The 17,467-nt window shown below is 35.3% G+C and overlaps 2 protein-coding genes and 1 pseudogene across 3 annotated transcripts; 1 reads left to right on the top strand and 2 right to left on the bottom strand.

Annotated features, from left to right (window-relative positions):
• Window positions 1-711: 711 nt before the first annotated feature.
• On the bottom strand, window positions 712-2,054 carry LOC110786821 (membrane protein PM19L-like; annotated as a pseudogene).
• Window positions 2,055-2,556: 502 nt separating this feature from the next.
• Window positions 2,557-5,505, bottom strand: LOC110786873 (RHOMBOID-like protein 9, chloroplastic). Its single transcript, XM_021991453.2, has 7 exons — window positions 5,352-5,505; window positions 4,489-4,971; window positions 4,236-4,416; window positions 3,972-4,137; window positions 3,704-3,874; window positions 3,459-3,613; window positions 2,557-2,934 (listed from the first exon to the last, which is right to left on the bottom strand). Exons 2-7 carry the CDS (start codon window positions 4,937-4,939, stop codon window positions 2,664-2,666), a joined length of 1,395 nt encoding a protein of 464 aa, XP_021847145.1. The 5' UTR covers window positions 4,940-4,971; window positions 5,352-5,505; the 3' UTR covers window positions 2,557-2,663.
• A 4,980-nt stretch (window positions 5,506-10,485) lies between these two features.
• LOC110786872 (uncharacterized) lies at window positions 10,486-17,059 on the top strand. 2 transcript variants are annotated; one of them, XM_021991452.2, is made up of 13 exons: window positions 10,486-10,849; window positions 11,803-11,900; window positions 12,016-12,102; window positions 12,269-12,443; window positions 12,557-13,135; window positions 13,562-13,719; window positions 13,801-13,998; window positions 14,075-14,165; window positions 14,238-14,406; window positions 15,237-15,344; window positions 15,498-15,594; window positions 16,148-16,311; window positions 16,744-17,059. In XM_021991452.2, exons 1-12 carry the CDS (start codon window positions 10,670-10,672, stop codon window positions 16,263-16,265), a joined length of 2,058 nt encoding a protein of 685 aa, XP_021847144.1. In that variant the 5' UTR covers window positions 10,486-10,669; the 3' UTR covers window positions 16,266-16,311; window positions 16,744-17,059. The 2 variants fall into 2 exon arrangements, with proteins under 2 accessions (XP_021847144.1, XP_021847143.1); XM_021991451.2 differs by having other exon boundaries at window positions 10,529-10,849; window positions 16,747-17,059.
• Window positions 17,060-17,467: the final 408 nt, after the last annotated feature.

Genomic DNA, 17,467 nt, shown 5'->3' with positions numbered 1-17,467 from the left:
CCACACTTACCCTTGGGTATTTAGTATGAATAATCTAATTTAGTTGACTAAGAGGATAATAAAACATAAACAATAACTGATTATGGAATTGAATCGTGACGAACATAATAATTACGGAGGGAAACCAATGGTGCTAAATTCCGTCGAATAAAAAATCTGACACGCAATATCTACCCGAACACACACAAAAGGATCGACATATAGAAAAATTACTAATAACCGACGATTTTGGCAAATACTACGTATCAAACTACAAAGCACCTAAATTTGCAAAATCTAAATCAAATCGTGACTCATCTTATGCAAATTTTAATTGATAAATATGCGACTTTCACTAGTTGTGCTAAACGATGATTGTAATACGCTAGTATCTCTCAACTTTCAATCATATGCGACACGCATGTAGAAAACTTAACTAATTTGTGGAAATCAGATCACAAATTAAAACAACGAATAATAAACAATTGCGGGGCAAAATTAACCAATTAATCTCAAGCTTCAATAGCAATAAGGTATGTGTCGATCTATTATATAGTTCGGTCGGTAACATAATTATAATATGAGTATCAGATTTAAGTAATATAACGAGTAATTGTACTTACCTCAATGACGGTAGTTTTTATTCTCGTTTCATTGTTTGCTCAGTCGGGTAGGGTTTGGTGCTGATAACGTGTTGTGAAATAGAGAGAAAGAGATAGGGAAATTGGGAGAGAACAACGATCTGTTTTATTCCATGAATAATAGGGTATATATACATACAATATAATAGGGTTTGTTTGGAGAATAATAAACCCTAGATCTAGAATATTCCAGAAATATACTAGGGGTATAATGGGCATCCACATAATATTTCATAACAACTTATTATATTATGGTCCAATAAAATGACGCAATCAAGCAAAAGTTGTAGATTCGCCGCCTGTTGTATTTTGGGCTTGATGAGTTTGGGCTTGATAAGTTTGGGCTTCTGGTCTTGAACCACCATAGCACAGCCCATATTTCTCGTTAAAATGTCCAGCATAAAGGAGCATTATGTACAACAAGTGGATTAACGTTGATGTTATTATGACAACTTCAAGTGTTTGCAACCGTTTTCCTCTATACCCACCTAGCCTAACCTCCTTCCAAGCTAGTCCAAATGCCAAGCCCATGATATAGCCGCTACCGAGGTGGCTGCCGCCATGCTTGCCACCGACCATGCTAGGAAGTGTGCAAACCCCGCTCCCACCGCCGCGATCCCGGTAGCTCCGCCTAAAAGTGCAAATAGTAGCATGTAGTTTGTTGCCGCATTTCCTCCTAATACTGTCATCAAACAACCATTTTTGAGTAATAAGCCTTTCCACCCAACCAACAACTTATCCAAACCATAGTGCAATTATATTAATTCAAACATATTTATTAATTTTGTGTAGAGTGAGCCACATAAACATAATAGATTATATAGACGAGATTCAATCGCAGACAGTAAGCATCGATCTCCTATACCTCTTTATATTATTACAAGTTCGAATTTAGTTGTCGATGATAGTGCGATTTGTTGTGTTTAGGTAAAGAGAATAAGGATCAAGAAAGAGGTGAAACTTACAAGGGTGATTTTGGTGACCATCGATATAGTTATTAAGAGACCAAGAAGCAAGACCAATAATAATAAGATAGACTACCAAATCTACCACCAATATTGGCCACATCAATCCCCTTCCTAGCTTTCCTTGCGCCATTCCTTTCCTTTCCTTTCCTTTTTCTTTAGCTTCTTCAAGATCACTACTAATCACAAACAAACAGAGGAAAGAGAAACAGACGGTGGATTTTGTCCTGATTTTAAGTAGTTTTTAATACGAAGTATGAATTTTGATTTGTATTTAATTATTTATGTTTATGCTTTAAAAAAGGGAAGAGGTGGCAATTATATGTGGAAAGTTCTTGAATCATCTTTCTTTGGTTTACATAAAGAAAAAAAGAATGAAATGAAATGAAATTCTCAAATTCCTATTAGCATTAGCATTAGCATTAGCATTAGCATGTCCTAGAAATATTTAGAGACCTTAGAGTGACACTTCTGATATAGATATAGTGATATACACGTGATATAAAAGGTATCTCTAATCTCTTATGGTTACGATGGGACATGTTTATGGTGGTATAGTGATATACACGTGATATAAGGCACTGTTTCCGTTTCAAAATGATCTTTACACTTTTCGTTTTACTCCTATATTGCTTATATGCGCCTACGGCATTTGGTTACGGTCCTTACGGTCAAGTTCATTAGGAGGATTGCCCTTGTAGTTCTAGTTTTATGCTAAGAAGCCTACACGTTGTTTGAAGTTCTGGAAGGCCCAAGGGGTGGGGCAGATTTGTAACCTTACCTCGAACCTTGTTGGAAGGGTCATCAACTCATTTAAAAAACCGATTATCCACCGTTACAAGTATGTCTTACGGGTTAAAAAATAAAACGACATTGTCTCCAAACGTTCTCATCAACGGAAAGGTTTAGCACCTTTTGATATCGTTACACCAGAAATGGCTTGAAGAAATATGATGTTAAAATGGCTTGAATGAGGTAGCACGCGAACACATTTCATTTATGTTACAGATCGAACTGCATAAGTATTAGGTAACATACTAACATTTATAGGTGTAACCTTACACAAAAAAGACAAAAACTACTCAATAATCTGGACAAGTTCTTCAAATTCCAGGTTATCAAGTGAAAACTCATTAAATAAAATCAAGGAGCTCAAAGCAGAAACAAAAATTGTAAAAATCAGAAGCGATTTACAAGGATTAGCAGTTTGTGTGCTATTTAGTTTGATTTCTTCTTTCATCCCACTATTTCTTTCTTGCAAGGAAGATGCAGGTGCATCATCTACTTGCGCCACAGGAGATGTTAAAAATCCGTATATGATTCCTGATACTGCTGCACCGAGACTTGTCCTGCCACGTTTAACAATATCAAAATTAAGTTCAGATAATGTTGAAGTATAGTCTTCTTAAACAACACATGTGAGTGTCCCACAATACAAGATGTAAAAGTTAATCACTTAATAAGGCCAATGAGCTACTCTCTTTATTGCCATATGATTTTAAGGTGGAATTTCTGTTTGACTTGTTAAGTGGACTCTCTCTCTCTTGAAGATAGGCGCAGCCTAGACCCGTATTTAACGTGGTATAATACCCTGGACCATTAATACTCTGGGCCAAGTTGAAAAATGACACGTGTGAGGGGGAATGTCAAGAAACGCGCTATGGCTCATGAAATATCATACGTGACCGAACTAAAATGGAACCTCACATGTGGGGGGAGTTTGAAAGAGTTAATCACTTTAATATGGTCGAGGGGAACTCTCCTTATTGCCATATGATTTTAAGTTGGAAGGTGCAAAGAATGAAGCCTTACCAGTTGACAGTTTTTATGCTTACTGATATAAACAACAGAATTGAATAACAAACCAACTTACCAGTTGTCCACAGGCCCAAAGTTCCCAAGAAAAAAGCTAAGAGCTGTAGCGATCACTGCCTTCTGAAACATACTATCAGAAAGTTCCTTTGAGACTAATTCTTTGTTTTGAATTTGATAAACGAGCCAAGCTCCGATGACAGCAAAAACTGGTCCCTGAAAATTAATGGTGTAAAAGACTTGGTTAGTCGACAGCAGCAGTCATGTCTGATAAAGTAACGAAACAAAGGATGACAAAAATCTTACTGATCCACCCACAGTAGCTTCTGATGTATGAAGAAAGCTTGAGAAATTTCCTGAAATACCCCCTAGAATGAATATCAAGAGGAATGTAAAAGAACCATATCCTTTGCAAACTTGAGGTCCGAAAGAAACAAGCACCCATGAGCCAAGTGCAATGTGCAGAGGTCCTGAATGCTGCATAATGGTTCGGTTAATACACGACTTTTTAAATTCCATTATGTACTCAAACATCAACACAAAGGAATTACGAACCAAATCACTAATCTTGTACCAGAAACATTGGTGTGACAAGCCTCCACCATTGGCCAACCATGATCAAATCATTAACCTTGGCACCATACATCAGGGGAAGTGTATAAAGGTTATAGTCTGAACTTTTTACTGGACTAGCTATCTCGAACAGAAACACAGCTATATTTATCGACAGCAATGTACTTCTGCTTGTAAGAGAATGTAAATCAGAATTGTTAAATCAGCAAGAACAAAATATTGAACAGAAATTTACTGAATAAACAGATAAATATAGCTAGCTTACATCAGGTATAGATTCCCACTCTCTTTCTCGTCATACATAGGAGTTGATGCAGCCTTCTTATCATAAACAGTTCTTCTCTCGAATTCTTGTATTGCCATGCCTTTGATGCTAACAGAATCTTCAGAGTTTCCTGATGCATTTCTGTCAGAAAAATATGGTAAACATTCTTCAGACTTGGTATCTGCAACAAGATAAGACAGTAAGATTTCATACTGCTAGAAATAGAATAACAACATTGATTAATTCTAGTTACCTTCTTTGAGTGAGTCGAGATATTTCTCGAGTAATCCCAGCTCCGTTCTTGCTAACAGTTGATTAGTTTGATCATCCACATCAGAAGCATCACTGACATAATCCTGTGAAACTTGTTTCGCTTGATTCTGAAGTTTTTCCAAGTATATTTCTAATGAACTTTTATGCTTTTCTGTGAAATCAGACTCTGAAGCATAAAAGGTAGGACATGAAATTTCTGTTCTACTAGTTTGTAAACACTGATTACACCACTTTCCATGATCTTTTTCTTTCGAAAAACTCAATCTTCTATTCATCTTTGTCCTCAGTGTATGGTCTTTAGATGAAAAAAGGCTAATATTTTTCCTGCTAATAATGTTGGTGCTGGGAGTTGAAGATGAACACTTGAAACCTTCTTGGAGAACATGGAACTCAGAACTGAAACTCATGGATATAGGTAATGGAGTCGCCATATTTAAAGCTCGAAACCACTATCAATACTTACCTAATTATCAAAAGACATAGAATATCCATTATTTAAGGTTAGTTAATCATCAAGGTATGGTTTTAACTACTCATTATCTCAAATTCGAGTTGCTTGAAATAAGGCGATCTGGTCTAAATTTATCTTATCATGGTATATATAGTGTAATTATCACTTCTATGGCAATTGTTGCTTTATTTCATGAAGATTGTAAACATATTTTGAGTTTAACATTAAACATGAAAAGACAAAATTCACTATATAAGTGATTATGCTCTCTAATAATATTATCACTACAATTTTGATTCTATCATAAAAATTAAAAAAGGAGGTACGATGTCTTAGAATAATAGAAGCATAGACAATTTCCTAGGAAGATAATTACATAAAAACAGAAGTACCTTGTAAAATCATGGTACAAGCAGGTGGGACTGAAGATCTGGAGTTTAGAGGCAGAGGAAGTACAAACTACAGACGTCTTTCATTAATAATGTATGGATTGTCGATATCAAACTAAATGACTAAAATTGAAACAGCTATAATCTACCCTTATCCATCTTGGCCTATTGATTACTGCCACGTGTGCTAGAATCTAATATTGCTCGAGTGTTAATGGCCAGACATTTTTTGATCACTTGCTAGTTGCTACTGTTTTTTAGGATTGAAAAAAAAAAAAAAAAAAAAAAAAACCGATACGTGCATGGTCATTGGTGAACCTCTAATCGAGGCTTAAAAGCCTTTTATAAACGCCTTTTTTTCTCCATTGGTGAGTCATAATCTCTTTTATTTATTAGAAACTTGTTTTGAGACTCAAATGTCCATTAGAGAAACTCAAAAACGCAATTATTTTTTACTATTTGCTCAAGCATTTCCTCCACTAAGAAAAAACCTTTTGAGAATCATAAATTACAATTGTTGTCATTTTTTATAGAATATGTTTGTACTAGTCTTATATACACGCATGCAAAATTAATTAAATAGAAAGTAAATCAAAACATTTTCAATTGGCTTATATCCACGCAATTTAATAGAAAAATGAGTCAATTTAATGACAACCAACAATAAGTCCAAAAAATATAAAAAAGGTAAATCAATACGGCATTAACACAAATTATCTCATTCAATTTCGAATAGGGTAACATACGAAAAAATGAACTCCTTATTACAGTATAATACAAAAAAATTTAAAGTTGTAAAAACATGTTAAATCTTACACGATACGGAGTAGCTAACTATTTTAATTATGATTAGAAAATGTTATGTGTGCCTCGAATCTTCCTTGAAGGATGTTAAGGTGTTATAGTGGAAGGTCTGACTTCAAATGGACATATCTCATAATCTACTCATTAGATTGAGTTGATTCAAGTTGGAGGTGAAAGCTTGGCTCAATAGCTTTCCAACGCCTTGTCATAAGCTCATTTTGGATGAGAAATGAGGGAGTTATGACTGTTTTACGAGAAGTTGTCATGCAACAGGGGAAGTTCGGCCGAACCTGCTGGAGGTCCGGCCGAACCTGCTGGAAGTTCGGCGGAACTATTAGGTGGTTCGGCCAAACCTGAAGTCAGTAGCTGTGGTTTTGGAGGTTCGCCCGAACTTTGGGTAAGTTCGGCCGAACTTGCTGGAAGTACGGCCGAACTCTTAGAATGTTCGGCCGAACCTGAAGAGAATCAGGAACTATGTTTTTGGAGGTTCATCCGAACTTTTTGGTAAGTTCGGCCGAACCTGACCTTGGTTCGGCCGAACCCTTTGAAGGTTCGACCGAACTCTGCGGGTAATCTGTTTTCTTCTCCGCACGGTACAATCGACGTGGCCTTTCCTTGTCCCTTAGATTGGTTTGATGTCTAACACTATAAATACCAAATGTAATGAGATTTTCAGAATTAAGAGAGAAACACAAGTGAGGCTGAAACCCTAGATCTAAGAATTCTCTCTTCTTCACCTTTGAGAATTCCTCTTTGTAATCCTTTCTCCATTGAAGAGTAATACAAGCTCCAAACCCTCCCCCATGGTGGATGTAGCTCATTGAAGAGTGAACCACCTTAAATCGTTGTGTGTGTTTTAATTTCTTTAATTATTTCTTCTCATTATTCAAACATCAAATTGTCATACAAATCAACATTCAAGCCTAAAAGGTCCTTCATTTATAACAGAAAAGAAACACATGCGTACTATCAAATATCAAAAGCTTTTGTGTAAGACCGTCTAACGGTTAGACCACTTTTTTGGTACTAACTAAATTAGTGTAAAACATAACTAAAAGTAATAAAATCATAACTAATTGAATAACAAAATAGTTAAGGTATAAAGACAAATAGTTAAATTTATGAGTCGAATAGTTATTATTTTCGAACAAACTTATTAATAACTAAAACTCATAAAATCTTAACTAATTGATCTCATTGATTAACTAATCAGTTTTATTGTTTAACTAATAGGTTCGGTTGCATAACTAACTGGTTCCGTTGCTTAACTAATTGAATTTCAAATTTAACTAATTAGTTTCACCGGTTAACTAATTAGTTAAAGTGCATGTATAAAAGTGGTATAACCGTTAGACCGTCTTTCCTAAAAGTTTGTAATCAAATATTAACCTGTAATCCATTATAAAATCAATATTAACCAAAATTGGAAGAGTAGAGTTAGTGCGGAATCAAACGACAATTTTCTACTAAATAATTATATTTTAAAAAAATTAATCATTTCCAGTTCACGTAAGTTATTTTCCTTTTATAAGTGGAGTACTCCCTCTGTATTTATTTAATGGATACACTTAACTTTTCCGGCCGTATTTATTTAAGAGATACACTTGCCATTTTTAGTAACTTTTCAACCACACTATTTAATTAAATAATACATCTAATTTACCTTATGACCCACCATCCTATTAAACAAATAATTTCAGAAACCCACATCACCTTCTACCCCCAAAATGACATGGTCCCGACTTGTTTTCTTACTAAAATATCTACCCAACCCCACTTGCTTTATTATTTTATTTCATTCAATTATTTTTCTTAATACCCGTATCCGGCCAAGTGTATCCCTTAAATAAATACGAAGGGAGTACTTTATTGTGCCAAATTTTGATATTGTCATAAATAAATATATTTTAATTTAATATTTAAACAAAATTCAAACATATAAACATAATAAAAATCCATCCCTAATTATTTCGATGTATACCTTTTCTCTAAAGAAACCTTGCCAATAATGTTTTCTATATAACACTATATATTCTGCTTACTTATATATATCCTTGGACATCTCGTGCATATAAGACTAGTATGATAAAGGTATAAACTACCAAATTTTCATATAGCCTTTTATTTTATTTAAAAGGCTTGATAGAATTAGAAAAACATTAAATTCTCCAAATAGAGGAGCCCATATTGTAGAACTCTAGATCATGTTTGCCGAGCGCAAAAGTCGTTTATAAAATGCTCGTTCAAGAAAAAAACTTCTTTATAACTCGGTTGATTAATAAATGAGTCGTCCACGAACACAAAATCTCCTAACCGAATTGAGCTTGAGCAAATTTTAAGCTCGGTTAGAAGCTCGTGCTCGAACTCGTCTAAACTAAATGAGCAACATGCACATGAACAAGACAATGGTCGACTCAACTCGTCTACACCACACCCCGTTAGACCATACATCTATTTATTTACTTAATGTTTTATCGCCTTAATTGTGTGTTTGAACTTTCGATATGCTACTCTGAGATACGTATCTACTAATTATTTTTCGTATTATTCTTTGTACTTCTTTGTACAACTTCTATATTTACAAATGGATTTTTTTTTAAAGGAATTACAGATATAGATTATAAATAGAGGAATTCTCTACCATTAGAAGATAATCATATGAACTCTCGATGTTGCATAAGTATTATTAATTAATGTGCTAAATAAGATTTTGAATGAGAAGCTGTTTTGTAATTAAAATTCAATTAAAGTTCAGAATTATTTCCCATCATAGACCTCATGGGCTCATGGTGAACTTACAAGGCAAGACAAAACATGTAAGGAGTAGCAACATATCCTCCCATGGACAAGATCAAGCCCGCCGACCTTTAAAATTAGTCCATTTTGTGAACCGTCAAATCCAATTCTTGAATCCAACAGATTAATTACTCCGTAGTCAAATCAGTCCCCCATCCACAAGACCACAACCCCTAGACGGTTAGACATACTACGGAGTATGATACTCCCTCCGTATTTATTTAATAGATATATTTGGCCGGATATGGGTATTAAAAAAAAGAATTGAATGAAATAAAGTAATAAAACAAGTGGGGTTGGGTATATATTTTAATAAGTAAAACAAGTGGGGACCATGTCATTTTAGGGGGTGGGGGATGGAGTGTAGTTCTTAAATTATTTATTTAATAGGGTGGTGGGACATAAAATATACGAAGTATTAGATAGATTATTTAATTAGATGGTTGGGTTCATAAGTTACTAAAAATGGCAAGTGTATCTCTTAAATAAATACGGCCGGAAAAAGCAAGTGTATCCCTTAAATAAATACGTAAGGAGTACTATCACTAGTGGAGTACTCCGTACTCCATAGGAAAAGGCTACATGTACACCTAGTGTACAAGATTCTCTTGTACACCGCCATTAATTTGTTGACACATCATCAAACCCACTAAAAAATGAGAAAAAAAGATAATAAATACGGAGTATGTCATTTTAACCAATAGAAAATCATGGTATACAAAATACCTTGTACACTAAATAAACATGTACTCCCTCCGTCCCGGAATACTCGACCCGGTTTGATCGGCACAGAGTTTAAGAAACTTGAATTGCCTTATTTAATTTAATAGGTAGTAGTTGATAGTGGGTATTATTTTAATGAAGTTAGTGGGAGGTGGGTTAAGAGGTGGGATTGGGGGAGAGTATGTGTTGAATTTTTAATTATTTTTTGTATGAAGTAGGGGGTAGGTGGGTTAATAGGGATGGATTGAGAAATAATATAATATTGTTAGAATATTTTCATTTTTAGAAACAGGTCAAGTATTAAGGGACGACCCGATAAGAAAAATAAGTCAAATATTCCGGGACGGAGGGAGTAGTAGGATCCCACTCCGTAGTACTCCCTCCGTCCCGGAATACTTGACCTGTTTTCCTTATCGGGCCGTCCCTTAATACTTGACCTGTTTCTAAAAATGGAAATGTTCTAACAATATTATATTATTTCTCACTCCACCCCTATTAACCCACCTACCTCCTACTCCATACAAAAAATAATTAAAAATTCAACCCCTACTCTCCCCCAACCCCACCTCTTAACCCACCTCCCACTAACTATATTAAAATAATACCCCACTATCAACTACTACCTATTAAACTAAATAAGTCAATTCAAGTCCCTTAAACTCTGTGCCGGTCAAACCGGGTCGAGTATTCCGGGACGGAGGGAGTAGAGTAGTAGTATGAATGAGTGGTACCGTATCTCACATTTTATAATAGTCCAATTTATTCGGAGATAATTTACCCAAAAGGAAAAAAGTTATTAAAAGTAAAGTAAGAAATCAAATTGGCGCCCATACCCCCCTCCAAAATCTCCCCCAAAAAAACTTTGAAAAATGTCCCGCCATTACATCAATTTGTCATCCATTTATTAAATCTCAACTCTTCATTTCTCCCAAAACCCCATTTCCTCTCTCTCCTCAATTCTCTTTCTCACAGTAACAAGCAATTTGTAGAGAGATTCAATGGCCGTTCCTTCAAGTCCAGTTCCTGCAGCTGAGAAGAAGAATAAGGAAGATATCAATGGAGAAATGGTGACCCAGAAAGATGAAGATCTAAAGCAACCTAAGCGTAGTAAAGATCCCGGTGTTCGTGTTGTTGGTGGTAGAATCTACGATTCTCAAAATGGCAAGACTTGCCATCAGGTATAAATTCCCCTTTCTGGTTTGAATAATTTGTGGCCTAATCTATTTTTCTGATTCTGGGGTTTTTTTGTTTTGGTTCTTGGGTTTTGGATTAATTGAAAGTAAAACCCTAGATTTGATTTTATACCGGTTTACTTTTGTTGATTTTTTGCTATAGATAGATATGATTGTTTTTAGGGTTTGGAAACTTGAAGTTGCGCCTTACTGTTGCTTTTACTAAAATGACTGCATTTTTGCGATTAGGGGTTATTAAATTGAAATTAAACCCTAGATTTATCTCGTTCTTTTCATTCTTGTTATTTTTGTGATGTGACTATGTGAGAAAAAGGGGAACTTATAGGCTACTATTCCTCGGGAAAAAGTTGTTTAGGTAAAAACAATTGATGTTACAATTTCGGGTGACCTTAAAACAACTACGTTGTATGGGTTGGTGATGTACTGATGTTAAAACAAGTAAATTTGATTGGATGTTAATCCTAGCACTTTGGAAAATGGCGTGAGCAAACAATTTGGGAATTGGTATAGTATAGTATATGATCCGATGGCTTTCAATATTTGGGGGTTAATAAGTAATACGTGTGTAGATGACAACATTCTGTTACGAGGAGATTATAATATTTGTCTATGACGAATTTTGAAGCGAACTATGGTGTGTTATGTTACAAAAATGATATAATTTCTTAAACGTAAAAGAAATTTGGTTTCTTGTAGACTTATAGTACCTTTAAGTACGTTTTTTGTTTTCAGTTGGTGCATTTGAATGTTCCGTGCTTCCGTATAGGCGTATAGCCATATTGGTAAATGAATAGGATTTTTCGTGGAAATTTGGTGGGTTTTAATGGAATTTCGTATGATATAATTTCACCTATATAGTTGGAGTTATGGAGTAATTTGCTTATTTGCCTTTCTTGTTGCTGTAATTGTGATCTAATGAATGTCATTTTTTTTAAAAGTGCCGCCAAAAAACAATGGACTTCACTGCTGGATGCAAGAACATGAAGGGAGATAAGCAATGTACTATTAAATTCTGCCACAAGTGCCTCATAAATAGGTATGGCTTTGGAGATGTCCAGATGAAGGGCTTTAAGTATAGTAGACGAGGAACTAATGTAACCATATTGGTTATTTCATGTTAATTTCATAAATATATTTCTTTGTCTTTTTAGATATGGAGAGAAAGCGGAAGATATGGCAATTATTGATGATTGGAAATGCCCCAAGTGCAGAGACATTTGTAACTGCAGCTTTTGCAGGTATGTTTCTCACTGAGTTTGATTCTAAGGGTATATTCTGGTCATTGTATTACACTTGTATCAACATTGTTCTAAGCTTCTAGGAGCTAAGAGAACTTCTGCTCAAGGTAGCGGAATAATTTGAAGATGTTCATGTGAAATTATAATGTTGCCATTTCCATGCCAGGAAGAAAAAGGGCCACAAGCCTACTGGCATTCTCGTTCACGCAGCAAAGGCAACTGGGTTTTCCTCTGTTTCGGAGTTATTAAATGTCAAGGGTATGGATGCGTGTCAGGAGCTGATTGTCAAATGTAAGGTGGCTGCTTCCCCAAAGAAATCAACAGCTTTGATTGAAGTGGAGGTAATGGAATTTACTGAAATTTATATTTTTCTTACTGAAAGTAAACTCGTGCTGTGGACACTAATTTGAGGATTGTTTGCTTATTTTGTCGTGAACAAAATATTTGTTTGCAGGAGCCTAAGGTGGGTACTTCTAAAAAACGAGGGAAGGAGAACTCTTCTGATGGACCAATGAACTCTCAGTCTCCAATCTCATGTCCTAATGATAAACAGGCGAAAAAAGTTAAGCAGGAGGGGGTAAAAAGGCTCAAGGAGAGGGTAGAAGATGATAAAGATAATGGTGTTGTGTGTAGCCCCATAAAACATACAGTGGTGATTGGCCTAAGAAGAAGTCCAAGAAAACTCATCATCCCCCAGGAAATCACCAAAAAGGAAGAGGTGGTTGATGACAAGGATAACGTGAGAAGAAGTCCTAGAAAATTCAATGCCCCTCAGGAAGTTACAAAAAATGATGAGAAGATGAGTGATATCAATTGTGGGAAAGTAACTAAGAAAGTGAAGAAGGAAAAAGTTCAAGCAGAGCCAAAAGTGAAGTCTGGCAAACATCAGAAAGATATAAATATCGATCATGTTGTTGTGGATGTAGTCCTGCCTCCGGGCAGTTTGTTGACCAACGTGGCTGGGATTGACTTGCTTCCTGATGATATTGGACATGCTTTGCAATTTCTGGAATTCTGCTCTGCTTTTCGTGAGGTAATATATGGAAAGATCTTTCTTGTGTGTTCAAACATAACTGTTTTTCTTGGCGCACACTATAAGGTGTACTGCAAAACCTTATTCCCTGACCTATTGTTGACACATGGGTGAGTTTTTTAGTCATCTTAGATCAGAAATACCAAGGTTTTAGACTTGACTATGATGTTTTTCCTGCCGGATAGCTGCATTTGTGATCTGTGTCTCTGTTAAGCCATTAGTTTTCTGTACACCAACTTCACCTTTGGTCGTACTTGCACTTATTTTGGTATCTTGTCTCAGTTTCTTCTCCTTAGTGTTCAATTTTCGTGTATTTGTCCTGTCTTTGATTGAATGCCTGGACAAAATTATATTCATGGTGATTTTGAGCTTTTCAAGTATACTGATAATTTCTGAATGTTAAGGTTTATTTATCTTATTGCCTAGGTACTAAACATTGTGAAAGGACAGCCTGAAGCTGTACTGAGAGATATAGTGTGTGGACGGAATAGGCGGGGAAAAGTTTCGTCTACTGTCCAGTTTCTTATCCAGCTATTGTCTTTTATCCTGAAGGACACAGATGAAGACGAAGATGAAGAGGAAGAGTAAGAACTTCTCTTTCTGAAACTGGTGCTTTTTAAATTAAGTCAATCATTATTGTGATATATTGTCTGTATTCTCTTCAGATCTACTTGTTTAAGCCCGTCTAATGGAAAGGAGTCTTGGATACATTCCCTAAAAAGATGCCTCTCTAACTCTGAGCTTGAATTGGAGGACTTCCCCGAGGATTGCTTGAACAAAGGATGTCATGGGTTTGAGATGTTGGAATCCTCGCAAAAACTCAAACTTCTGACGTTTCTTTGTGATGAATCTCTTTCTACCAAGTAAGTGGGGTGTATGATTTATCATTTCATATTTCCAAAGAGAAGAATGCTAGCTAATATACCTCCACCTTTCTAGACAAATGAGGACTTGGATAGATGAACAAAACTCGAAGTCTGTTGAAAAAGAGAAAGAAGCAAAAGAAAGTTTGAATGCGGCCAAGGAGAAGGTATTGCATTAAGCAGCTTTATGATTATATCTACTAAGCTTGATGTCATACTAAATTTCTGTATGTTTGCAGGAAAAGCAGGCAAAGCGCAAGCTTCAAGAGAAAGTTGCTAAAGCAATTATAGCAAAGAATGGTGCACCTCTTACTATTTCTGAACATGATTCTATTATGTCTAAAATAAAAAAGGAAACAGAGCTTGCACGTGCAGCATTGATGGAAGCTATGGACTCGATGCCTAAGAGTATGTATTTACTTTTAGCTGCTTTTCTGCATGTGAATATTTACTTAAATGAATGTCCCATGTTTTTAAGGTTGGACTGAATTTCATTCAATATTACAGATGGCTTTGAGCTTTGCACTCCATATATAAATAAATCCTACTGTGACGGAAATATATCTAAGAATTCCTAATAAATTCATTATTAGTAAACAAATGTTGTTGCTTGAACACATTACTTTGAGTTCTGATATTTTGCCGCTGAAGTTTCAGTATGTGTTCTCTGCTTCCACTTTTTACAAGGTGCTTCATTAAGTTATTTGTGTTTAAATTACTTGGTGATTATGATGGAAAAGTAAAACAAAGATAAAGACTGGTACGTATAGCATCTGCTATAGCTGACTTCTGGAATCTACAATCATTAGAAAGTGAAACCTGGAAATCCTGTGAGTGTCTTCTAAAATGATGGTCAGGAAATTTTTGTAGTAATGTATAATTAATCTCATTACTTGTGCAGCACATGGGTTGTATCAATAGAATGAAGGGATAAAAACTAGAAGGGGCAAGGAAAAGGAGAATTAACTTTAGAGAATGAGATGAATTAGGGGTGAGAAAATAGAACGGACACCTATTAATAATCTTTATGAAAATGCTTTGTTACCTCATTTGTGTACTGTTTTTCCTTAGTATGATAAATGCCTAAAACATAGTAGCTTGATCATCCATCACTTCACCTCTGCTCTGAAACAAGATTACCATACACCAATGGGTATTGTGTAACATACTTGATAGCCTTTCTTTTCTGATGTCCAAACTATGGGATTCATGTGCTAGCTGTTGACAATTTGATGCAGAGAGACGAAGATCAGATGCTGTAAGGACGGATGCAATCTTTTTGGACGACAGTAGCCGTGCTTATTGGAGATTAACATGTTTTGGTGATTCAAACTTACTACTTCAAGGTAAGTTAAAAATCTCTAAACATGTTTTGGTAATTCAAACTTTCATATGGTGCATTTTTCTATTTCCGTTTGCATATGTATGATACATGATTTCTTGCTTGATCAATGTGATTTGATTGTGGGTCTGACTGATTTACCCTTCATGATATGCAGAGGTGGGAAGTCCAGAACAAATTGACTACAAGGATAAATGGTTTAGTTATAGTGCTGAAGAGATGCAAGTGGTTGAAAAGTACATTTCTTCTGTAAGGTAAAACATTTCTTGCGTAATATTTCAAGAAAAAGTTCACCAGAGTGACAGTCTAAGGCTTGACTATAGTAAGCTTTCAAGTTGAATCAAAGTAGATTTAAATGGTTTTTAATTTGTTTTTGCCACCTTGGAGGGTAGTAAGTGTAAAATCGGAGGACATAAATATTTTTGTTTTCTAAACTAAAACATCATCTACACTGGGGTATTTCTTTTAAACTTTAAGCAAGTCTGTGTCCAAAAGATGGCAGCCAGCAATTAAATGGTAAGAATAGATGAATAGATTGCTGCTCCTCTCTAAACACTAAGTTGGATATAAATTTTACAGTTTTCTTTCTATTTATGGAATGATATGCTCATGTTGCATACACCTGGATAGTTGTCTACAGGCGATGTTTTCTAAACTAATTTATCCGTCGAGAATGTTTTTTTCCTTTTTATATGCAGATAGAGTTTTGAATAATGCTCGGTTTCAACTTTCAAGTGATCGAAGAAATTTTCATTCCATTTTCTACTTCTTGGTTTTATGATGTTTAATTAACCAATTTGATTGCAGACTCAATAGACACAAGCGCATTAAGCTTGGTGATCAAACAAAGGTGAAGAGCACTTCCGAATTTGAAGCAGATTCAAGCTCCAACGATGACTCACTACCTGCTACAATTGATAACTAAGACACATTCTTTCGTGCATTATTAAGTCTTACATCACTGTTTCTCCGTAAGTACTTACATTATCTGCCTTGAAAGCCTATTTTCTTTTCTAACCATGGCTTCAGGAAAGATGTAGTAGACCTGCTTTTATACCAATTGTTAACATGTGCTCATTCAGTATTACTGTTTGAATGGCTAAAATCTTGATCTTGTTTGCAAACTTCAACTGTAGCTAAACTGGATTTCAAACATGAAACCGCCTTATTACAATAAGATAGAGAAAGACTTAGAAAAGATTTAAAATTTGTTCCAAAATTTCCAGTAACTAGACCGCTCATTAAATGAAGAGGATCCGGTTTCAAATTTCCAATACAGATTTTTCCGTTCAATTCCTTTTACAATACCATATTGTGGATTTGTGGTGACTAAATGCTCAGGGTAGTCTTGAGTATGAATATATGATAGTTTACAAACTAAAGTCAGTATGTTTGCTTGTCAGCAGGTAGCTAATCAAAGATAATCCTGGGGTGAATTTTGGAAGAACTCATTTTTTCGGGTGAATTTTGCAGGTAGTACAGTTTTAGGAATTTGTTAGACTTGTATGCGTGTAGCACAGTAGCAATGTAGCACAGCCACTTTTTTTAGTGTAGGCTTTTGTGAGGCTAAGAACCCGAGTTGGAGGAAGATTTCCTAATTAATGTATGTATTTGCTTCTAAATATTGTAATGTGAATCAACTTTCAGATGCTTCACTATACTAATAGAGTAATAGTGATACTTCACTATACTAATAGTCCAATATATCCTTGTTATCAATTTTTCTTTTCCTTGCTACTAAAACTTATACCTGAGTATACACCATCCTGTTTCTTTCAATCAAATTTATACAGAGTTCATTATACTTGATACCCCTTGATGTTTGAACTTGAAAAGAAGACATTATCCTGTACTTTAGTCTCCCAAGCTGCAGCAATGCCAGCATATGGACAGTTACAGTTCAGATAATGAGGCTGGATGTCTAGAACTAGAAGCACCATATTTTTAGCTTTGTATAAGTTGTTACAGTAGTTTAGAAGAACTGATAAGGGATAGATCAATAGACGTGTTCCAACAAGTAAGTTTGAGCCCTCATAGTTTTATTTATTTTTCCGTTTTCCCTACCAGAAAATCCACCAGTCAGTCCCTGCCTGAAATTTGACCGTGTAGGCTTGTGAAAGTGGGTAT

This window comes from Spinacia oleracea, chromosome 1 (assembly GCF_020520425.1).
Source record: "Spinacia oleracea cultivar Varoflay chromosome 1, BTI_SOV_V1, whole genome shotgun sequence".
Lineage (NCBI taxonomy): Eukaryota > Viridiplantae > Streptophyta > Magnoliopsida > Caryophyllales > Amaranthaceae > Spinacia > Spinacia oleracea.
This window is presented reverse-complemented; position numbering and strand designations above follow the sequence as displayed.

Coding starts and splice junctions, on each gene's coding strand:
- LOC110786873 (XM_021991453.2), bottom strand. CDS start 4,939: ATGGCGACTCCATTACCTATATCCATGAGTTTCAGTTCTGAGTTCCAT. Junction 4,138..4,235: donor AGTGGGAATCTATACCTGAT/GTAAGCTAGCTA, acceptor TCTTACAAGCAG/AAGTACATTGCTGTCGATAA. Junction 3,875..3,971: donor TTGTCACACCAATGTTTCTG/GTACAAGATTAG, acceptor ACCATTATGCAG/CATTCAGGACCTCTGCACAT.
- LOC110786872 (XM_021991452.2), top strand. CDS start 10,670: ATGGCCGTTCCTTCAAGTCCAGTTCCTGCAGCTGAGAAGAAGAATAAG. Junction 12,444..12,556: donor CAGCTTTGATTGAAGTGGAG/GTAATGGAATTT, acceptor ATTTGTTTGCAG/GAGCCTAAGGTGGGTACTTC. Junction 13,720..13,800: donor GACGAAGATGAAGAGGAAGA/GTAAGAACTTCT, acceptor TATTCTCTTCAG/ATCTACTTGTTTAAGCCCGT.